Source organism: Odocoileus virginianus, chromosome 15, assembly GCF_023699985.2.
Source record: "Odocoileus virginianus isolate 20LAN1187 ecotype Illinois chromosome 15, Ovbor_1.2, whole genome shotgun sequence".
Classification (NCBI taxonomy): domain Eukaryota; kingdom Metazoa; phylum Chordata; class Mammalia; order Artiodactyla; family Cervidae; genus Odocoileus; species Odocoileus virginianus.
This window is the reverse complement of record NC_069688.1, coordinates 30,838,654-30,863,022: the sequence shown is the minus strand read 5'-3', so window position 1 is coordinate 30,863,022 and position 24,369 is coordinate 30,838,654. Positions and strand designations below refer to the sequence as shown.

General features: G+C 40.6%; 1 protein-coding gene across 1 annotated transcript in view; it reads left to right on the top strand.

The window, feature by feature from the left end:
* ZNF704 (zinc finger protein 704) overlaps positions 1-24,369 on the top strand; it is a 247,159-nt gene that overhangs the window by 33,974 nt on the left and 188,816 nt on the right. Inside the window, exon 2 of the mRNA XM_020891160.2 lies at positions 24,078-24,319. Within this exon, the coding sequence (XP_020746819.2) occupies positions 24,078-24,319 (242 nt within the window). The remainder of the gene's footprint in view (positions 1-24,077; positions 24,320-24,369) is intronic.

Genomic DNA, 24,369 nt, shown 5'->3' with positions numbered 1-24,369 from the left:
TTGCCGTACACCTGAAACTAACATGCCATTATAAATAAACTACTTTTTGAAGTCTTTTGAATTTTCAGGAAACAGATTATTCTCTGCATGTTTTTGCTAGGTTTATACCTAAGTGTTTAATTTTATTTTGAGTGATTGTAAGTGTAACTGTGTTTTAAATTTCAGTTTCCATGTGTTTGTTATAAGTATTGCAATATATAGAAATGTAATTGTCTCTTGCATTGTTAATCTTGTGCGACACTGTGACCTTGGTGAGTTACATTTGGAATCCTTTTAGCTCTGGAAAATCTAAAAGGACAGTGAATAATTATTCTTTATCTGAGTGAAGATGGAATGAGTGGAAACCAAGTTAAGTTTTCTAGAGTAGAAACCAGGTTGTGTGTGTTAGTTGCTCAGTTGTGTCTGACTCTTTGTGATCCAACGGACTAAAACCTACCAGTCTTCTCTGTCCATGGAATTCTCCAGGAAAAAATAGTAGAGTGGGTTGCGATTTCCTTCTCCAGGAGATCTTCCCAACCCAGAGGATTGAACCCAGGTCTCCTGCATTGTAGGCAGATTCTTTACCATCTGAGCCATGAGAGGAACCCAAGTCCATCCAAAAGAACTTACTAACCCAAAACAGGACCACTTTAGTAGACTTGCCTAGAAAATGCCTCCTCCTTTGAGAGTTCTGACAGTGCCATAGTTAGCTTTTCCTGGAAGACATACTGCTTGATTTAGATAATCTATTCAGTTCCTGAGTAAACCCTCAAGATCTCTTGATTCCTTTAAAAATGTACTGGTAACAATATTCTCAAAATAGAATAATCAAGACTTAAATAAGTCTGTGTGTGTGTGTGTGTGTATGTGTGTATTAAGTCTCTTTAAGAGCTGGGTTACTCAGTAAGTCTGGAATGTCTTTTAGTTTGTAGCCTCCAAGATAAATATCTATTATATTTTAAAGTTCCTGCTTAGGAAATAGATAGTTGCTGCTAGAAACTACATGTATATTTCCCTCATGAACACCTGCTAAAAAAACACCAGTGAAGAGTATGTAAGTCACTGTCAATGAATTGAGTCCATCAGTGAGATCAGTATGACCCCGGATATCCTAGAGAGGAATGCAAATCTCTGCAAAACCAAAAGCCTGATTTAGTCATGCATGATTCACAAACAGCATTTCCTGGTAACAACCCAAGATAGCATCAACCTGCCCTTCAAAATCTTGAACATTCATTGCATAAACCCAGCAATATAGAAACCAACAGGAGATTCTTTATTTCATTAGTTTAGTATTACTATAAATGAATAGTGCAACATAACTTATGGTGTTACAGAGGTTGAGGACTTAGCCATTTTACTTGAGCAATTTTTATTAAAATCTTCTAAAATTAAAGCACATACTTCCCTCCCCACTGAGGATGAACACAGCGACTTAAGAACATCAGATACCTTGCTTTTGATGTGGAGACTCTTATGTCACTCAGAGTCATTAACATCTGAATGAATGGCTCCCAATTGCTATAATTCTGCAGATTTTTGGTGTTCTTCCCCTGTTTAAAGATACTTGGGTATGTCTCTTCTTCTTCAAAATCTTACTTAAAAACCAAGTCTAAATTCATGGTTCTGAGGATAGTCTTACCACTTTACTACAGCAAAGCTCACAGTCTTTAAGACTGATAGTTCCTTTCTCAACACTGAGAGGTTCTACCAAATTCTCTGTAATATTTGTAGAAGTTGTGTCTAAGATATGTGGAATACTTCTGCCTTTAAAAGAGGAATGCAGAAAAATGGAGGATACTAGCTCTTTTCTGTTCTGATGTAAGCTAGGCAGTTAGTGTGAGTGAGGGCAACTGTACAGGTCACATCAGCACCACTTTTAATCATCAAGTGCATGGACTTCCTAAGTGTAGCCAAGACTCTTCTTATCAGCAAGGTCAGCTTCCGGTGTGAGGAAATTGAAGTGCAAGTGCAGGAAATGACCTGAAATAGATCTGGCATCGAGAAGGCCCTGCTCATGACTGTGTTTGCCCTGAGCTCCGTGGGATCCGAATCACTACAAAAGCGAGGAAGGGTGTGGCGTGGGTGCTGTAGGGCTATATATTGCAAAGCGATGTGTGTTCCTCTGTGTGTATTAGGTTTCAGTGGCCTAAGAGGCTAAAAGTGTATTGAGGAGAGCATAAATATATAATAAGTGAATAGAAGAGAATAGGTCCTCTATACGTTCCATTTGTGAATCTTTATGGTAAGCACCTCGGGGGCTCCAGGCTTTTTGAAATCAAAGTCAAGAAATATTTCACATTCAGAAGTACTTTTTAAACTAAAGGTTTTGATTGTCCCCACATGAAATTTTAATAGCATATTAGACTTAAAATTTAAACTCCAAGATGAAGTATTGGGTTGGCCAAAAAAGTTCATTCAAGATTTTCTATGACACAGAAAAACCAGAAACGCCTTTTTTTTTTTTTTTTGCTAACCTAATAAATCAGGAAAACAGATTTTGTTTCCTGCCTTCAAATCATTAAATGCCTTGTCAGATTTATGACTCCCAAAGTGGGATGGTAGAGTCATTGCCCTGCCTGGATTTGAAGGTTGTGGTAGGGAGAGTACAAGTGCTTCTCACTGGCTGCCTCCCCTTCCTTCTCCCCCAGCATCCACGTAATCCAGCATCCACTCTTTTTGATTTTACTTCCTGTTTCTCAAGTTCTTCCCACCATCACTATCCAAGCATCTCTACATTAGACTACTGCTTGCAGACCCCTGGCTCATTTCACTGTGTATTAGGGTTCTGTTGCCCCTGTAAGAGATTACTGTACCATGAATTTGGTTTACAACACAGGTATATTCTCTTACTGATTTGGAGGTCAGAGATCCACAGGTACTCACTGGGCTACAGGCAAGGTGTTGGCAAGGGTGGTTTCTTCTGGAGACTCTAGGGGCAAATCCATTTCCTTGCCTTCTCTGGCTTCTGATGGCCCCGCCTATGTTTCTTGTTTTGTAGGCTCTTCTTCCATTTTCAAAGCATATTATTCCATTGTCTGCTTCTGTTGTTACATGCCCCTCTCCTCTATGGTGAAATCTCCCTCTGCCTCCCTCTTATGAGGACTCTTGTGATTACATTTAGGGTTCATCTGGATAATTCAGGCTAATCTCTCTATCACAGGATCCTTAGCCTAGTCACATCTGCAGAGTCACTTTGCTATTTAAGGTCAGGTTCCTGGGATTAGGACATGGATGTCTTTGGAGGCCATTATTCAGCCTACTGAATAATGCTGGAGAAGACTCTTGAGAGTCCCCTGGGCAGCAAGGAGATCAAACCAGTCAATTCTAAAGGAAATCAACCCTGAATATTCATTGGAAGGACTGATGCTGAAGCTGAAGCTCCAATACTTTGACCACCTGATGCAAAGAGCTGACTCCTTGGAAAAGACCCTGATGCTGGGAAAGATTGAGGGCAGAAGGAGAAGGGGACAACAGAGGTTGAGATGGCTGGATGACATCACTGACTCATGAGTTTGAGCAAACTCAGGGATGGACAGAGAAGCCAGGCATGCTGCAGTTCATGGGGTCACAAAGAGTTGGACATGACTTAGCAACTAAACAACAACAGCATTCAGCCTACTGTGTCTTGTATCCACTCAGCCTCTTTCAGTTCACCTTGACACTGCAGAGAGACAAATGGCACACCAGATCTATAACCCTTCCTCTTCCCAGTTAAAGCCCCATCTGTGAATTCTATGATCTGAGCATTAAGACCATAGTTCTTTACCGTTCCTTGTATAACCTTAGTTTGCTAAGGCTGTCATACTTTGCTATAAGTACTATGGACTACTTCTGAAGGCTCAAAATCCATGATCAAGGTCCTGGCCAGGTGTGGTATCTTCAGCATTCTCTCTCTCTTTGAGTTGAAGATAGTCACCTTTTCTCCATGTCCTCACATGGTCATCCCTTGGTCTGTGTGTTATCTCTGTCCTAATCTCTTTTCTTATGAGGACACCAGTCATACTGAATTAGAGCCCACCTCTAAGACCTCAGGAGAAGGCGATGGCAACCCACTCCAGTCCTCTTGCCTGGAGAATCCCATGGACGGAGGAGCCTGGTAGGCTGCAGTCCATGGGGTCGTGAAGAGTTGGACACGACTGAGCGACCTCACTTTCACTTTTCACTTTCATGCCCTGGAGAAGGAAATGGCAACCCACTCCAGTGTTCTTGCCTGGAGAATCCCAGGGACGGGGGAGCCTGGTGGGCTGCCCTCTATGGGGTTGCACAGAGTCGGACACGACTGAAGTGACTTAGCAGCAGCAGCAGTAGCTAAGACCTCATTTTGTGTTAATTACCTATTTAAAGGCCCTATCTCCAAATACAGGTACATGCTGAGGTACTAGGAATGAGAGTTTCAGCACATGAATTTAGGAGGGTAGGGAGATACAATTTAGCTCATAACACATGATCTAGCCCCCTCTATCTCTTTGACCTCATCTCATGCCCTGTAACAGACTTTGCTCTGGTCTCCAGCCCACTGGCTTTCTTTCAAGCTCTTGAACTTGCTATGCTTTCCTTCCCAAACTGCTCTTCACCAAGATAGCACCATCTCCCATCAGACCTCACTCCAAACATCATCACTTCCTGCTATGGGCTGAGTGCTTGTGTCCCTCGGCCCCACCTGCAAATTCACATGTGGAAGTCTAAACCCCCGTGTGATGGTGTTGGAGATGGGACCTTTGGGAAGTAATTGGATTTGGTTGAGGTCTTTGGTGGGTAGAGCCCCACTGATGTCCTCATAAAGTCCAGCGTTCTCTTTCTCTCTGCCACAGGGAACACAGCTGTCAATGAGCCAGGAAGCCAGCCCCCACCAGGCACCAGACCTGCCAGTGAGTTGACCTTGGACTTAACCTCCAGAACTGTGAGGAGTAAATGTTGTTTAAGCCATCCAGTAGATGGTATTCTTGATATAGCAGCCCAAACCAACAAAGATACTTTCTTGGAATTTCCTTCTCAGACCTCTCTGACTTTCCCCCTTTCATGTGCTCAGAGTTTCTCTGTATACTTCTCAAATTGGAGTATTTGTGGCAGTTGTTATATTATTTATGTTTGTGAGGAAGTATAGAAGTGGATACTTCCCTAATAGCTTCCTGATAGCTCAGTTGGTAAAGAATCCGCCTGTAATGCAGGAGACCCCGGTTTGATTCCTGGGTCTGGAAGATCCGCTGGAGAAGGGATAGGTTACCCCAGTATTCTTGGGCTTCCTTTGTGGCTCATCTGGTAAAGAACCCGCCTGCAATGCAGGAGAGTTGGGTTCCATCCCTGGCTTGGGAAGATCCCCTGGAGAAGGGAACGACTACCCACTCCAGTATTCTGGCCTGGAGAATTCCATGGACATCCATGGGGTCGCAAAGAGCCGGACACAACTGAGCAACTTTCACTTTCATAGAAAGTTAACACTTTCACTCAGTCACTCTCCTTGAGGCCCCATAGACTGTAGCCCTCCAGGCTCCTCTGTCCATGGAATTCTCCAGGCAAAAATACTGGAGTGGGTTGCCTTTCCTGACCTAGGGATCAAATCCAGGTCTGCTGCATTGCAGGCAGATTCTTCACCATCTGAGTCACCAGTTTGTATAGTTCACTTATTTATGCCCCTCCTTCCCACTGATCTCAAGTAGGAATATAGGGACTTTTGTACATTTTTAGTATATGTATACATATTTAGCACATTTAACCCTTGTACCTACAATACCTAGTAAAAATATTTGTTAAATGAATGCTTACTTTTCAAACAAACACTCTTTTCAAAGGTCTACTAAAATACCTTTCTTATTATCACTGGTTAAAAAAAAGAGATTGGTTTATGTGTGGTTTGAATAAATATTCAAGCTTTAGAATTTTTATCCCCCTTGAAATCTCTTTATATAACCTCTTTTATAAAGAGTTCCAGGGAAATGATCTTTAAATAAGAAAATTAAAGAGACGTTTTAGTTGGAAATTAATGTATTAACATATACTTTAAAACTGTGTGTTACACAGAGATGCAGAAGGTGTTTATATAGTGTCTATCACTTGTCTGCTGTTTTCCTGGAAGACTGTACATGCTTCTAGCTGTAAACAACTTATTTGCCTTTTGAAGCTAGAGAATAAATTGTGGCTTATTCATATTTTACCTTCTTTTTATAGAATGTCCCTTAAATAGCTATCATGTGAACAAAAGACTTCAACTTTTAAAAATCTGAATGTGTGCCCGTTGACGTTCATAAACACATATGAGTCATTTGGTCTATGTACAGTCCTGTGATAAGTGCTATTTGGCTGCCAGCCAAGTTTCATTTCTTATACTGGGGATGTCAGGGCCACATAGTTGTGTTTATAAGGAGAATTTCAATGTGTATAACCTGTTAAATGACTTGCAGAATCCCAGCCTCCTAGCTATTCTGTCTTTGAAAGCAGTAAATTAGATGCCACCATTCTAGAATATCAAACTAATGCAAAATTCCTACTAAATTAGTAAAGGTTATATCAAAACGGAGTTTCTGTTTTCAGAAAATCAAAAATTAAAGTTAACCCAGAGGCTAAATACATTTTAAAAAAAATTGGTGGAACGTAATTTCTTCTGCACAATTTGCAGTGGTAAACTGCTACCGGTGCATTTTAAAAACAGCCAAAGCAGTGTTATCTGTTGGCTCATCTCTTGAGTTGAAGATGAAAGCAGATGTCAGCAGGTGAGAAGGTTCACCTCTGTTTGGCATGTTTCCTAGCCTGCAGCCTGCCCTCTGTCTCTGGTTGGGAGACTCATGCAGGACCCCACTGATAAGAAGATTGTTACTGTTGTTGAATAAGCTCTGGGATATAGAGCAAAACAAGGAATGATGTGCTATCACTAAACACTTCCTGCTTCCTGCCCATCTTCCACTGCGGATTCTATTTCCTATGTTTTCTTGAGTGAGGTTAGAGTTCAGGAAGCGGGATGATTTGGACCATAGTGAGAGATGTTGATGACACCCATTGGGCTCACTCCAGGCAAAAGCTTTTAAGAAAGAGGTGGGTTTCGTTATTTATCCCTTCCTGGTTTTATTGCTATTTTTATTTTCCTTATGATCACTCAAGGTCCCCAGAAGCCTTATGTACCTCTAGCTGCCCCTGGTGACCCACCCGTTCTCTCTGAGCAGAGCCCCATTCTTTTCAGCAGAGCCTCCTTTCTGTATGTCTGTGGTCCCTTTGATACCTGTGTTGGATTGCTACAGCATTTTTTCTTTCCTTTATCAGCAAACTGGATATGAACTACTCTCACAAGCTAATTCTCAATAAGTGCTGCCAGAGAGAAAGGGTTGCAGTTCATTGCCTATTCACCATGCATCAGTTCCTTCACTAGATATTGCCCTTTGATCCTTCCTACCAACCTGTCATCCCTATTTTATAGATGAGGACAAGACCTTGAATTGCAGAGAGGTTAATAAACTTTCCCCAATCAACCACCTAGCAAGTGGCAGGACTGGAATTTGATTCCAGTAATATATGATTTCACAGCAAACATAGACTCCTTTTCCTGGGGTATTTACAGTTTAACCAAGGATTCTGGGTTAACCATGTAAATATGACTTAACCCTGTTGATAAAATTTCTGGCATCATTCTTAGCTATTGGAATGTAATCTCGACAAGGGATCTTTATGGCACTATCCCTGGTGGCTCAGATGGTAAAGAACTTGCCTGCCAATGCAAGAGACATGGGTTCAATCCCTGGGTTGGAAAGATGCCCTGGAGAAGGAAATGGCAACCCACTCCAGTATTCTTGCCTGGAGAATCCCATGAAGAAGCCTGGTGGGCTCTAGTCCATGGGGTTGCAAAGAGTCAGACCTGACTGAGCGACTAAGACTTACTTTCACTTTCAAGTTGAATCTCATAGATAGTTGCCTACTTAAATGATTTTTAAAAAATTTAATGGTTATAACTAAAAACACTAGTTTATTAGCATTAATTTTTATATGGTATGCTAAAGTTGTGAAACCTTCTTTCTTATTTGATTCTTGCAAAAACATTCTGAGGAGTTAAGGATAGAAATGGGTAGATTAGGCCTGAAGTTATTGTCATAGTCCAAGGAAATTGATGGTGGCAATAGAAATAAAATACATAGATTAAAAATATGTAGCAGGGGGTAGCAGACAGAGGAGGCTGCAAGGAAAAAATAAAAAAGTCCAAGGTTGGACAAATTGGGAGAATAGCATGGAAACATATACTTTACCATATGTAAAATGGATAGCCAGTGGGAGTTTGCTGTTTGATGCAGGGAGCTCAACCCAGTGCTCTGTGACAACCTAGAAGGGTGAGATGGGGTGGAAGGTGGGATGGAGGTTCAAGAGAGAGGGGACATGTGTATACCTGTGGTTGGTTCATGTTGATGTATGGCAGAAACCAACACAGTATTGTAAAGCAATTATCCTCCAATTAAAAAAATTAAGAAAATAAAAAAGTCCAGAAGCAGGTGGTGGCATGGGAAATATTGTATATTGGTTCATTTAATAGCTCTGCATCCCCTTCCTATATTATATTTCTGTGCTTCTGTGGCTGGAACTTCCCGGAATACCTTGCAGCTAGAATTCTGTGTGACTTAGCTTCTGTCAAAGCAGTGTACCCACGTGAGGCATGTGACGAGGCACGAGGAAGGCAGTGAGGGGCCGCTGTGTGCAAAATTGATCTTCTGGCAAAACACAGTGTCATGGCTTCCTAGAGTTGCAGGGGCATCTGTTGTGGAAGTCTAGCTTTCTGTGCCTGTTGTCATGGGATTTGAGTGGTGGGAGGCAGTGCTGTGGTACATGTGCTAGTGCAGGCTTGTGGTGTGTTTGGACCTTCCTTTTGGCTCTGTGTGGTTGTCTTGTTCAGCAGCCCAGCCTGATCCTCCAGGCTTCTTAGAGAATCTGTTGTCTTGCTCTGCAAATAAGAATTGCAACTGGTCCTGCTACCAAAAATTCAAAAGAAGATAAAGAGAGAAGAGGCTGGTTAGCTTCAAGGAGGCTAATTGTGTTTAGTACTGAGACAATGGAAATTAAATTAATAATGGAAATTTTAAAGTATATATTTATTAAATTTAGTGATATATATATAAATGTATATATATACATATATATATATATAAATGAACTATATGTATATATATATATAGTCCACTGTGACTCTAGCAAAAGCATGGGATTTTGTTTGTTTCAGAATAAGAAGCAATCAGTGACAATAAGTTTAAGAGTAAACAGTAAGTAGGGAATGAAGGCAGCTCATGCACATGTCTCTATTGATGACTGACAGGGAGTATAGTAGAGGTGCTGTAGTTGAGCAGGATCAGAGGTCAGAATGTTTTGTTTTGTTTTTTTAAAGATAAGGGGTAGTGGAGCGTGTTTGATTGCTGATGGGAAGTATCAGGAAGAGAGGAGAGACATGAGGGGAAATATCTGTAAGACCTCAGTCAATTACGTAATTTCTCTGTGCCTTAGAGCTTCCCTGGTGGCTTTATTGGTAAAGAATCTGCCTGCAATGCAGGAGACCTGGGTTCGATCCCTGGGTTGTGAAGATCCCTTGGAGAAGAAAACAGCAACCCACTCCAGTATTCTTGCCTGCAGAATTCCATGGACGGAGGAGCCTGGCAGGCTACAGTCCATGGAGTCTCAAAGTCAGACACTACTGAGTGAGAAACTGACTCACTCTGTGCTTTAGTTTCCTTAACAAATTTAGATAATAAGATCCTCGTCTTAGAGTTTTTTGGGTTGGAGTGCAATAATGTCCATGAAGAAATTTTAATGCAATGTCTAGTACTTAATAAGGGCTTAATACCATACTCAGTCGCTCAGTCGTGTCCCACTCCTTCTGACCCCGTGGACTTTAGCCCACCAGTCTTGTCTGTCCATGGAACTTTCCAGACAAGAATACTAAAGTGGTTTGCCATTTCCTACTCTAGGGAAAGGCTTCATAAGCATAGCCATTAGTATTATTGCTAATACTATTTTTGTTGTTACTGTCTTCTCTATACCTTAGAGTATTGTGAATATGGAATCATTTTGTCTTTTGAATTTACAAGTCTCCCTTTCAGCTCTTACAAGCTGGCCCCATTGCCATCTTATCATCACTAATTACATTAATTAAGTAAACATTTACCAAGCACCTGAATGTGCCAAGTATGCATACATTAGGTGTCTGGGACACAAAACTGAGCAGAACTTGTTCTCCACCTCTAACTAGCATCTGGAACGCTAGAGGAGAGGGCTGGGGGGGCATGACTACTTTATACCAAGTTTTATATTATATCAGTCAGAGTGCTAGCAGGAGCAGAACCACCAGGAAGTGTGCGTGTGTGTGTGTGTGTGTGTGTGTTCTATTTATTCATTCCTACATACATGCATGGATACATACATGTGCACACATATTTGCATATTTATTAGAGCTGGCTAAGCAAGCCTAAAGTCCACAGGCAGCAAGGCAGGAAGGAAGGATCGTGACCAGACTGAAACCCCACGAGCACAATTTTCTATCTTAAGATCCTCCTACGCTCATTGTCCTGTCCAGTTCTTCTGTTGAACCATCTACCTTCTTGTGAAGGACTGTGTTGAAGTGGGAGGTATTTCTCTCTCATATTCCCATCCACTCTCCCAAATACCTGTTGGACCTTTATTCTAAAGAATTAAATTTGTGATAAGCAGATATACAGATTTATTCTAATATGTACTATTTACTTTCTTGAATATACTCTAGCTGCATTTATTAGCAGATTTTATTTAGTCATCTGTGCAGCTAGCAGAAGTAATTGGCTGTCTGTGAGTTAAGAGCACAACTCAAGCTAAAATGTGAATTCATTAGCTTTCAACTTCAGTTTTTAATTTCACCTGCTGTTTACTGCTCAAAGGAAGGACAAATTGTATTTAAATAAAATGTTTATTTCAGGAGGAACCCTTAGCAACCAGAATTCTTTTTTACTTAAAAATGGCTTCTTAATCTGCCTTGAAAAGTTGAAGAAGTTGTGTTAGCCTGTGACAACCACTGATGAATTGGAGAAGCCGTATTTATAGTTCTTATTGCCAAAGGAATTCAAGGCATTGGGTTAGTTAGTCCAACTGTTTTTGTTGCAAGAAGTTGAAACAAAAAGAAACAAAAAATAAAAAAAATCTTTTTTTTTTTTTTGCACAAAAGAAAGGTAGGGTGAGGTGGGTGGTGTGGGGATTCTGGTGATGAGAAGGGAGATGCAGGTGAGCAGGCGCAGAGACAACCTGCAACCAGTGTGCTTGGGTGTGGATGCTGACGGGCTGGGGAGGGGTGTTGGCAGCTCTCAGACGCCTCGTCTCTCTGAGCCCCCCCGCGACCGTCCCATGTTTCTATTTCTCCCCAAAGCCGGCAGCACCCCATTCCTCCTCCCTGTAACCTGGTGTCCTCTACTTTCTCACATGCCCTTAACAGCCTGATCACACCGTCACTCCAAGCCTCCACGGCTACGGGACCTCAGTTTGTGGGCCCTCAGCCTAGGCTACTGAAAGAAAGGATTTTCTTGGTCCTCTGTGCGCAGAGAAATTGTGCGTTGTCCTTTTTGAAAACTGATTCACCCTTTGTGAAAGTGATAGTCGCTCAGTCCTGTCCGACTGTTTGCGACCCCATGGACTCCTCTGTCATGGAGCCCGCCAGGCTCCTCTGTCCATGGGATTCTCCAGGCAAGGATACTGGAGTGGGTTGCCATTCCCCTCTCCAGGGGATCTTCCTGACCCAGGGTTCAAACCCTGGTCTTATACGTTGCAGGCAGATTCTTTACCGTCTGAGCCACTAGGGTTAATTTATACGTATCAGAACTACCTTGTCCAAAATAACAAAAAGTTCTTTTCTAACCACTTTGGAGAAATGTGTGGTTTGGTCAGAAAAGTCACATTTTAGAGTGTGGTTTGGGTCCCAGGTCAATGGCAAAAAACCAGTAACCCCTGAAAAAGTGAACTCTAATGTACTCCTTGAATTGCCAAGAATCTCTTCTTGTTTGCTGTGTGTGTTTGTGCCTAGGATTCAGGCCAGGTGGAGAAAGAGCTGCTCAGAGACACTCAGTGGGAGTGATGAGAGGGATTCTGGGACATGGGGGTGGGCTCCAGTAGGAAGTTGGAAAAGGCTCTGTGAACTATTAGTTTCTGGGGTAGCCTCTTTGTGTGAGGGGCTGAGGAAGGTTCCTGTGAATGGAGACTGTGAGATTCCTCTGGAGGGAAGTTGCAGTGAGAAGAGGTCAGAGACCGCGAAGCTTGTGTCTGGGGATCCAGCTCCTCCTGGCAGGGGCTGCAGGAGTTTCAATTCCGGCCTCTACATAGTCACAGCAGCTGGAGTGGACAAGTCTTCTCTAGGTCAGCAGGCCCTCAGCAACGCAGCTGCCTGTTCTTCTTCAGAAAGAAACTTCTAAGAAAATACTTCCGGAGGGGCGCAAATCCCATCGGCAAAAATAGTCTCTGTGAGCCAAATGTGGAAGAAATTAAAGATGGCAGTGATTATCGGCATTGTTATTCTTGACTGTGGATGTTAGAATTCACAGAGAGAGTAAGTGGGCTGGTTGTGCCGTGAGCCTCAGACAGGAGGGGGAAGCATTCCTGGGCCTCCCTGGAGACCAGGCTGCTCCGGGTTATCGGAATCTCCGCTGCCAAGGAGTTTGAAAAGTAGAGAACTTTAACTGTGACTTGGTTCTGAAATTCTGCCTCATCTCTCAACAGGTTTGCCCTGATAGAGCTGGGTGATATTTGTAGAAGGAAGGTTCAGAGTCCCTTAATTTAAAAGCAAAACCAACCCTATTTTCTCTGTGGTGGTTGAGTCACTCAATCGTGTCTTACTCTTTGTAACCCCATGAACTGTACACCAAGCTCTCCTGTCCATGCAATTCTCCAGGCAAGAATCCTGGAGTGGGTTGACTTTCCTTTTCCAAGGGATCTTTCCAACCCAGGGATCGAACCTGGATCTCCCGCACCACAGGCAGATTCTTTACCGACTGAGCTTTGTAGATTTTATTATAAAATAAGGACTGTATGCCTGGAGAGAAAATCCTCCATGAAATAAAACTGAACACTTGGTAAAGAAAAGATTAATATGGTAACTCTCCTGTAATTATTTTCCATCTATTCTCCAAATTATAGCACAATTCACTATTTCTTTCTTGGTAGCTTAGGAAACTTCTCTTGACTATGACTCTACTCTTTGCAGCTCCAGCAAGTTGGCATCAAGCCTCCTTAGACTTTTGTTAGTAGTTGCTACCATATAGCACATATAATCACCTGAAAATGCATTCATTTATTTGTTCCCCAAATGCTTATTCAGGGCCCACTCTGTTTCAGATACTCTTCTCAGTACTGGAAGTATCAATACACAAAAACATCCTGGACAATAGACATAAGAAATAGTAAATTATACCTTTTGTTATAAGTGCTGTAGAAGAACAGTAGAATAGACTATGGGAGATGAGGAGTGGGTAAGGAGCACTGAAATTTGAATAGGAGGGGTCATAGTTGGCTTCACTGAGAAAGAGACTTTTGAATGAAGACTGAATGGGTGAGGAAGCCAGCAGTGGGAGGTATGAAGAACATTCCTGGAAGATGGGGCAGCCAGTGAGAATGCCTGAGGCAGGGGTGTGCCTGGCCTGATGCAGGCCAGCAAGTGTGGGAGGGAGAGGTAAGGATAGAGGAAAGAAGAGGAGAGGGAGAAAATAAGGATATGGGAAGAGGGGCAGGGAAAAACAAACAGGGCCTGGGAGGCCACTGCAAGGACTTTGGATTTTATTCTGGATGAAATGGGGAGTCACTGGAAGGTTCTCAGCTGAAGAAACGTATGATCTGACTCTAGTTTGTGTGGGATAAGGTGGCTACAACTTCTGAGAAGGAACTGGGGTGTGGGAAAGGCAGGACAAAAATGGAGATGGGGATCCAGGGAAGAAACTTGTAGCAATCCAGGCAAGAGATGAGGGTGGCTTGACCAAGATGGTAACTGTGGAGGTGGTAAGAAGTGACTGGATTCTGGATATATTCTGAAGGGAAAGGCCACAGAGTTTTCACTTGAACTGGGTGTGATGGGTTGAATTAAACTTTGACTTATATAAAATAAGTGGAATATCTAATTACTGTGTGAAGTTCAAAATTCTCTATAGTAAAGTTAAATCCAGTGAGGTCAACCCATACTGATGTTTCCTCTTTCTCCTTACATTTGTTTGGAAAAATATATGGTTGACTTTAGCCCAGCTTGACCTTAATATTGGACTTCATAGAGATGGTTATTTCTATTCGGAATTTTTCAGAAAGTGTTTTTTAAATACTTACATACTTTGTTCTCACTTGCATGATGTTACTATTAATAGAAGGTTTGAAACTTCAGTCAAATTGTCTTCCACCAAAAGTTTTTGCAATAAATTTCTTAAATGTGTGGCTGACTAATCTGTCATTAGGCATGCCAAGTCATGGTTTGTTTAACATTAAATTGTCAAGATATTAGAGGTGCAGGTTCGTATAGGAATCCCGGCATTAGTAACATTGATGGCTACAGTAGTGTAGCGCTGTGGTTGCCGTCACCAGATCTCAACTCTGTTTTACTTTTCACCCATCATCACACTGCCAAACCAGGCTGATTTTCACCAGCCAGTCAGTCTGTGTTGGTATTGAGAAATTATAAACTTGAAGTTAAAGCAGTCAAAAAAACACTTCATTCTTTTCAGAGAGCTTAAGGAATAATATAATCAAAGGGCTAGCGATTGGAAGCAGTTATTTTTAAACTGTTTCTACTACAACTAATCACTAGGACTGGATAGATTTGCTGTCCAACTTATTTTCTTGTGTATCTAGCATGAAATCTGAAGAATTTAATCTGAACTGATGAGCAGAGTTCTGTTGACTATTTTTAGACACAGTCTTTATCACTTGACTCAAGAGTCTGGTCTTTCTTTGAGCATGACCTTTAGTTGCAATATTTTAAATTAATTTAAAAATCAATTGTTCCTATTAGTAATATAACTTTTGCTTCTTTCATAGCATATTTTAAAATGTGGGAGTCTGATTACATGCTCTACACTGTGGTTGATGTGTCATTGTCATCAATCACTAAACATACATATTTATGTATTCTAAAGCAAGTTAAAAAATAAATACTAAGGTGTGGAAGCACAATCTGAAATAGGGAAAATTGTCTTATAATTTGTCAAATGTGACTGTGTGCTTGCCTGGTGAATGGAAGAGTCAGTTGAAAAAAGTCACTTGGTCAAGTGATCCATTCCCTTGTCTCCCGTGGCTTGCTCCCCAAAAGTGGATTTTGCTGTGGCCTGAATGTGATTCTCTTTTCTAAAATGTCTCTACTACTTTCTTACTATTCAGAAAGTTCCAGAAGGCAAATGGGTTGACTTTCTTTAGATTATTCCTGGAAATCCAATTAATCTCCAGAGCCAATCCCTCAAATCTTATTGGGTTGGGATGAGTAAATGACGACAGTTTCTGAGAGTGAATATTGGCTCATGCACTTTGGCACCTTATTATCATATATTCACAGGGAGAGTATTGGGTTCAAGGTAGCCTGGAATGCACTTGAGTGTGGACAGAAGGAAGGATTGATCGAGTAAATGGGCTGATGCTAGAAGCCATTCTCTTTTCTGTTGTGCTGCTAGAGTCCTCCTATGGAAAGCAGATGTTTTTGTATTGAAGAAAGCCAATGAGCTTCAGTCCAGTTTACAAAGGACACCATTTAGAGAAATTCAAGATGGAGATACATACTGTTAGCATCTTGTTTAAAAAATTGCAATTTCCCCAAGTATATCATATTTATAGATATACTGTTTATCTTTGTCTAGGAAAACAAAAGATGTTCATCAAAATAGAAATTTTGAATTTTGTTAGTTAACTTGGTAATTGGTAGTATTCTCATATAATTGAACACTGAAGCTTTGTTCTCTTGCAAGAAATTGCACTGAATAAAGTGTGTGTCTGTGATGTGCTGTTGAAGGGCTTCTGTGTTGGGTAGGAAGGAGGAATTCAGTGGTAATCACTGTAGTATGATATAGCTGAGAGGTACTGGTGATCAAGGGAAGTAATAGTGCAACTGGATGGATAACTTGAAGTAATTAATTTTTCCCCTTTAGTATAGGCAAATATGGGCTTCCCAGGTGACTCAGTGGTAAAGAATCTGCTTGCCAATGGAGGAGCGCCAGGAGACACAAGTTCTATCCCTGGGTTGGGAAAATCCTCTGGAGGAGGAAATGTCAACCCACTCCAGTATTCTTGCCTGAAAAATTCCATGGACAGGAGCAGCTTGGCAGTCTACAGTCTATGGTGTTGCAAAGAGTTGGACATGACTGAGCGACTGAGCATGCACACATGCATATGCATATATACTAATAACTGAAAGCTGGTAGAAGGAAAAAAAATTATTATGTAAATGCTGTATTCTTGAGAAACTTAATTATATAAAAGTAATGTGTATTTTTTTGAAATAACTTTATAGGTTTTAAAATACTAAGCTATACATGAATATTGTAAAAATTGCAAACAGGGTAAAAAGCAAAATTAGACTATAAATCTGCTTCCAAGGAAGACCATTCTTAACATTTTGGAATGTCCTTTCAGAATTGTTTGTCTCTCTCTCTCTCTCTCTCTCTCTCTCTCTCTCTCTATATATATATATATATATATATATATATATATCCCTCCTCCCCAAGATTATATTACATAAGACTCATTTGGATTTCTTTTTTTCAAATAGTATATTGAATGTCTTTCCATTTCAATAAATGCAGAAATATGTCTTTGTTTTTAACTATACATTTTATTTGTTCATATTTAATTCCCCATAATATTTGTATTATAAGAAATTCTGTAGTAAACATTCTTGTGTTCTTTTCTAGATATTTTTTTCTCCGTAGACATAGAACTGCTAAATCAAAGGGATGTATCATTAAATTCATTGCCTTTTGCATGCTGGCCTCCTCCAACATGTATGTTCCCACCAACAGCTATTGAGAGTGCCAGTTCCCTCATATGTTGACCAGCAAAGAGCATTATTCCTCACAATTTTTGTGAATCTCTATAAAATTGTATCTTTGTTTAAATTTTTTAACTTTGAAAACCTTAAAAAAAGTTTAAGAAGTCCCCATAATCTCACCGCGTTGACTTGTTTGTGTGTGTGTGTGTGTGTGTGTGTATGCAGTATCTAATTATATAAGGAAAGAAGTAGAACCTTCTTGGCCCATAAGGTGTGTAACTTTTTAACAAACTACTTTGCTTTCAAAGAGCAGTGAAATCCTGCCTAATATATTAGTCTGCAGCTTACCTGTTTCTCTTAGTAAATCATGAGTGAATATGTTCCTCGTAATACATCATGGATTTTTTCTGATGTTCTTCTTTTTTAGTGACACTGTGGTATGTCCACTGTATGGATTTCCCACAGTTTGTCCCTCCATAAGGAAAAATTTTGGTTGGTTGACTCAGCAATTCTAACTTCCAGGAATTTTTCATACAAAAATGACTTGCACAAGTGTATAGAGGTACATGGATACATACAACAGTGGTATTTATGGTGGCATTATGTTTAATGATGAAAAATTGAAAAGTACCTCAATGTCTGGAAAACTGAAAAGTACCTCAATGTCTGAGAGGAAAAGACGGGCTAAACCATGTGATCTTGTGAAATGTTACTGTATTCAAAACTTAAATATAGTGCATTTACTACTACCATGAAATGATGCCTGTGATTTATTGTGAAGTGAAAAAATAAGCTGCAGAATAATACATGCAGTATACATTCATGTTTGGACACCCCAAACAGACATATACACAGTTAGGAATTTAATGCATTTTAAATAAGTGGAGGCTTTGCAGTAAATTGTTAAAAGCTGTTCTTTCTAGGGGTTGGACCTGACTGGGCAGGGTTGGGAGGAGAATGGGGAGGAATATAAAGCTGTCCCCATATTGTTTTACACACATTTTTATGGAAATTTTAACAACAAGCATATATTTTGTAATAAATGAATGTTTGAAAAAAATGGAAAGTACATTCAGGCTCTACAGGAACAATGAAAAAGAAAACATTGAAGTGAGACTAGATAGTCTCTAAGATAATGCCTGCTTCACAGATTATGAGTTCATGAAATCAGTCAGGTGAAAAGTAGTCAGTCTTCTTTATAGATACAGAATGTTTCATTCACAATGTGGTGGAAGAGTGAGAAAAAAGAGGAAGAGAGAGTAAACCGTATGGTCAAAATGGAGTCAGTTGGAAGCAGAAGTGGGCGCCATTGAGCCTCGTTTTCCAGAGAAACACAGTACTCAAATTCTCTTCTTCAAGAGGGCTCTGCACGTATTTAAGAGAAGCTATGTGGGCCTGCCCCGGTGGCTCAGCTGGTAAAAAATCCACATGCAATGCAGGAGGCCGGGTTCCACTCCTGAGTTGGGAAGATCCCCTAGAGAAGGGAATGGCAACCTACTCCAGTATTCTTGCCTGGAGAATCCCATGGACAGAGGAGCCTGGCGGGCTACAGTCCATGGAGTCATAAAGAGTTGGACATGACTGATGACTATCCCTACTGCTACCTGTGAATCTTAAACCTTCTGACTTTTAGATGAAATATTCCCAGTTCCTCCCAATAGGATCCTTTGTCATCCTGATCACCCTGTTGTGTTTGTTCTGGTTTGTCAATGTCCATCTTGAAATTAGAAGACCATAATCAAATACTACTGCCTTCCAATTTACAGTCTTGTCATTGTGGGATACAATCAGATTAATCCTTCCTCATGTAAGAGACGCATTTTTTAAAATCTAGACTAAGATTATTCCTAAACCTCTGCCTTGTGTTTTCTTCTTAAAATTCCTAGTTAAGAGTTTTGCTGTTTTTCTTCATTATTTGCCACCCAGGACTTCTAGATTTGGGGAGTTTCTTTGTTTTCTCTGGGTATCTTGTATTGTTGAACCCTTTGCCTCCTTGTGAGCTATGATACGAAAGATTTTTCAGATTTCCTCAGCTTTCTATTATTAAAAATATCAGCTCATATGAGTCACATCATTAATTGATATCAGCTTCAAGGAAGGAAGCTAACTTGGCTCAGGCCCTCCACACCACCAGAAGGGTTTCCTTTTGTCACCAGGGCATTGTGCAAATTGGGAACAAAAATAAGAAAGAGTGCCCTCTTTGGGCAAATACATAAAAAGTTCTTCTCCAGATGAATGAATTAGAAAAATGTCCCTCTTCTATGGGTGAGGAGGCCTGGGGACCTGGCTTGAGGAGGGACTGGATTTCAGCCAGCCTTACTTGTGAACAGGATATATTAGCACAGCTACTTGCAGCAGCCTGCGTTGTCATGGCACTCCGTGGCTGCCTGTTTGTGGCACAGGTTCCCAATTTCTGGTCTGGGAGTTCTTGGGAAACATACTTTCTACACCAGTTATTCCTGGTTTGGTTCTTTCTTTTCTTTTTTTTTTTAATCAACAGTACTATTATGGTACAATTTACATATCATAATGTTCATCCCATTGTAAGAATACTGTTCAGGTTTGTTTTTTTTTATAAATTTATAGCATGGTACAAATCGGTACAGTCTAGTTCTAGAACATGTCCATCACGGCACAAAGTTCTTTGATGTCCATCTGCAATCAGTTTCCCTTATCAACCCCAGCCCCAGGCAATCCACTGATCTGCTTTCTGTCTTTATAGCTTTGCCTTTTCTGGAAATCTCATGTAAGTGGGATCCTATCTTCCTTTAGCTGCTCTCCTCTGCTAATCTAATAGGGGTTCAAATTGAATTGGGGTTATATCTTCCTTTTGCTGCTTTCTTCTGCTGATCTGCTGGTGGTGTGGTGGCTGGATGTTGGCCCTGCCCCCTTCTACTGCTCCTACAAACTCTCGCTCATCCCTTTCTTTCCATCCTGCCTCAGCATTCAGACATGCTCTGTTACCTTCTGTCTTAGAACCTTCTCCCTGGTTCAGCATCCTCTCTAGCCACCACCATATTTCTCTGGGCCATTTCTGAGCCCATGTCTCAAGATTTGACTTCATGTTCTCTCTCTACTCTCTTCTCCCCTGTGACTATTCCTTTTAAAATTTGAAAAAATGTAGTATCTGATATGAGTGGAAGAACATTAAAAAGAGCATATATATATATATGTAAACTTTAAAGCATAGAGATACAATGAACATCTACATCTGTCACCCACTCCTTCCACCAGCCTTACAAACAGTGGAACACATGACTCAAAGTATCAAAAATGTCTTGCTCATCTCTGCATTTTTTTTTTGTCCTCTTTGATCTTAGCTAACTCATTTTAACTCCACTTTTATAAAAGGAGTCTGGGCTGAATATTCTTTGAATTTCATTACATTGCTAAACTTTCCTGATTACCATTTAGAGATTAATTTTATGTTTAGAATGTATTATGGAAGATTTATAGCTTACATTGTTGAATATTACCATGGCTTACTTTATTATGAAGTCTTAGCTAAGAGCATGATATACGATTATACTATCATTTCTACAGTGAATTTATTCTACTTTGTATTAATTTGCTTCAAATGCTGTTTTCTTCCCTTAAAGTTTTGAAGCTAAAAGCTAACCTTCCTGTAATGTTCTCCCTCAACCCCACCTCTCTTTGGATTGAATTCTTTTAATCAGATGAATTGGTCCCTGCGGAGGTATGGATGTCAATTATTGCTACAACTTAATACTAATGACTACTTAAATATTTAATTAATGTAATACTTGACACTTAGGGAGAAACTGTTTATAATCATCAAAGCCAGGCCTTTGTTTTCATCTTTTGTGGCTGATGTTTGGCATATTCCATTTGTAACATAGTTGGGAATGAGCTGCTATAGAAGTGAAAAAACTGCCTCCCACTCCCTTCCACCTCCAGGCAGAAGAAGTTGCACTGAAAGTGATTAGTGATGGATATTTAAAACATTTGTAATTATATTAGTTTTCCAAACTACATTTTTATTGAAAATGTATTGAATTTTAGAAGTATAAAATAGTTTCTTATTCCTCTCTATTGAGTATTGATGTCATTGAAACTGCTCTTAAAAGCACTCATTTTTCTTGGACTCTTACTTTGGTTCATTCATTAATACATTCTAAGAAATATGGCAAATTTTAATGAGTTGCAAATGTACCAAAGTGACTGACATTGTCCTGTGGTGCACGGGCTCAGTGTGGCCGGAACACCATGGAAGATAGTCTCTTCTGCCTGACAAGTGCAGGCCAACGAGAGCAGGGAGCTCAATTTAGGGCTCCGGGTTCATATGAAAGATACATTCCAGCCATGGTGATCCTGAGGCTCACAAGTTACCCCTGTGCTCAAGGAGAATACATATGAGAGCTGGTTCTGTGGCTCCAACAAACACATAGCTTCAAGTTTTCTTGCAGTCTGAGAATTTCTAGCCATTCACACCGTATTTTGCCAGTCTCTGCTTCACTGAACACACATACTTTCATTTCATTCTGAAAAATCCCCTATATTTGTGGCTTTAGCTCTATAAATTCTAAATCTACTTGATCATATTCTTTGTGCTTTTCCTCCTACCTAAAATCAAAAAGAGACAAGCGAGCATACTTTCTATTTAAGTGGGTGAGTGAAGGTTTACTGACTCTACACATGGACTTCATGAGAGAGTGACTCTGACCTGTGAAATGTCTCATATACACGCATACTTTTTTTTTTAATTAGTTGGAGGCTAATTACTTTATAATATTGTAGTGGTTTTTGTCATACATTGGCATGAATCAGCCATGGATATACATGAATTCCCCATCCTGATCCCCCCTCCCACCTCCCTCTCCACCCGATCCCTCTGGGTCTTCCCAGTGCACCAGGCCCAAGCACTTGTCTCATGCATCCAATCTGGGCTGGTGATCTGTTTCACCCTAGATATTATACATGTTTCGATGCTGTTCTCTTGAAACATCCCACCCTCACCTTCTCCCACAGAGTCCAAAAGTCTGTTCTATACATCTGTGTCTCTTTTTCTGTTTTGCATATAGGGTTATCGTTACCATCTTTCTAAATTCCATATATATGTGTTAGTATACTGTAATGGTCTTTATCTTTCTGGCTTACTTCGCTCTGTATAATGGGCTCCAGTTTCATGCATCTCATTAGAACTGATTCAAGTGAATTCTTTTTAATGGCCTAGTAATATTCCATGGTGTATATTTTACCACAGCTTCCTTATCCATTCATCTGCTGATGGGCATCTAGGTTGCTTCCATGTCCTGGCTATGATAAACAGTGCTGCGATGAACATTGGGGTGCACGTGTCTCTTTCAGATCTGGTTTCCTTGGTGTGTATGCCCAGAAGTGGTATTGCTGGGTCATATGGCAGTTCTATTTCCAGTTTTTTAAGAAATCTCCACACTGTTCTCCATAGCGGCTATACTAGTTTGCATTCCCACCAACAGTGTAAGAGGGTTCCCTTTTCTCCACACCCTCTCCAACATTTATTGCTTGTAGACTTTTGGATAGCAGGCATCCTGACTGGCGTGTAATGGTACCTCATTGTGGTTTTGATTTGCATTTCTCTGATGATGAGTGATGTTGAGCATCTTTTCATGTGTTTGTTAGCCATCTGTATGTCTTCCTTGGAGAAATGTCTGTTTAGTTCTTTGGCCCATTTTTTGATTGGGTCATTTATTTTTCTGGAGTTGAGCTGGAGGAGTTGCTTGTATATTTTTGAGATTAATCCTTTGTCTGTTGCTTCATTTGCTATTATTTTCTCCCAATCTGAGGGCAGACATGCATACTTTGAAACATTCTTCACTGATTAGTGAGGCTCCGGGTTGACAGATAGTCCAGCTCTTCTTTGTACACTTAGAACTTTAACGAAGTAAAAAGTGAAAGTTGCTCTGCGACCCCATGGACTATACAGTCCTGGAATTCTCCAGGCCAGGATACTGGAGTGGGTAGCCATTCCCTTCTCCAGGAGATCTTCCCAACCCAGGGATTGAACCCAGGTCTCCCGATTTGCAGGCTGATTCTTTACCAGCTGAGCCACCTGGGAAGCCCAGGGCTTAACAGGGTCACTCTAAACTTCATGAACAGTGCCAGTCATCTTACAAAATACAAAATCCCCTTTTTTTAACTTTAGTCTCCTTTTTCATCCATCAGAATTCTAAACTCTGAAATCACCAGATATAATTCCTTTGACATTTAAATTTACATTTGTCTTAAACATTGCATTTAGTCAAAAATGATAGATTATTATGACTTTTGCAGTGTATGGGCACACCAGTCGTGGTACATGAGCCCCAGAACTGTGGGCTCCATAGTTGCAGCATGTGGGTGCTTATTTGCCCTGCGACATGTGGGGCCCTAGTTCCCCAACTAGGCATCGAACCCACATCCCCTGCATTGGAAGGTGGCTTCTTAACCACTGGACCTCCAGGGAAGTTCCAGTGTTATGACTTTTTAATTGTCATACTAATGAAGGGCTTTCCTTAAGATCAAAACTGCTATAGATAAAGAATTAATAAAAACATTTTTCATGAGGTGAAGAGTGGGGTTAAGGTCATTATTCATAGTCAAAGATTTAAGACTTGATTTTTTTTATATGTATAGCTCTCTTCTGTTAAGCATGTGCTGCGCTTAGTCACTCAGTGGTGTCTGACTCTTTGCAGCACTATGGGCCGTGGCCCACCAGGCTCCTCTGTCCATGGGATTCTCCAGGCAAGAATACTGGAGTGGGTTGCCATGCCCTCCTCCAGGGGATCTTCCCAACCCAGGAACTGAACCTCTGTTAAGCATAATCAGCATGAAATATTTAAGAACTTATTTATTTGAGTTTTCTCAGTTGTAGAAGAGAAAACAATGATGTTTTAAATTCTCATTTTTTTAGAAGCCTCATGCTTTCAAGTCTTCAAAATGTTTGCCCATCTGAAAGGCTTCTCTTGTGGTCATGATGCTTGTTGCTTGCATTATGACAGGCAGCACATCAATTGTACCTTACTTTGTAAAGTCAGTTATTTTATTTCCATGTTAGATTTTCCCCATTTAAATTAAAAAATCTTCAAGATGAACAGGGACAGCAGTGTCTGTGGTCTGTCCTCTGGCCATCTGCACATAGTCATGTAAAGCTGATATTTTGGGTGAGTGAGAATTTTTGTGTTTTGTTTCACAGGTGGGGAGCATTAAGCGGGAAATGACCTTCACGTTTCAAACAGAGGACTTAAAACGTGACTCTAGTAAAAAAATGTCCCATCAACACTTGTTTCCCTTGGCCATGGAGGAAGATGCGAAAACAGCAGACACCAAAAAAGCCAACCGAGCACTTGACCATGAAAAAGAAAACACTCGCTCCATCTGTCTCCTTGAGCAAAAACGAAAAGTTGTTTCTTCCAATATTGATGTTCCTCCAGCAAGGTAAGGGACCATTAGACCTTGTATGTGTCTGCCCCAGGAAGTCAGTGGAG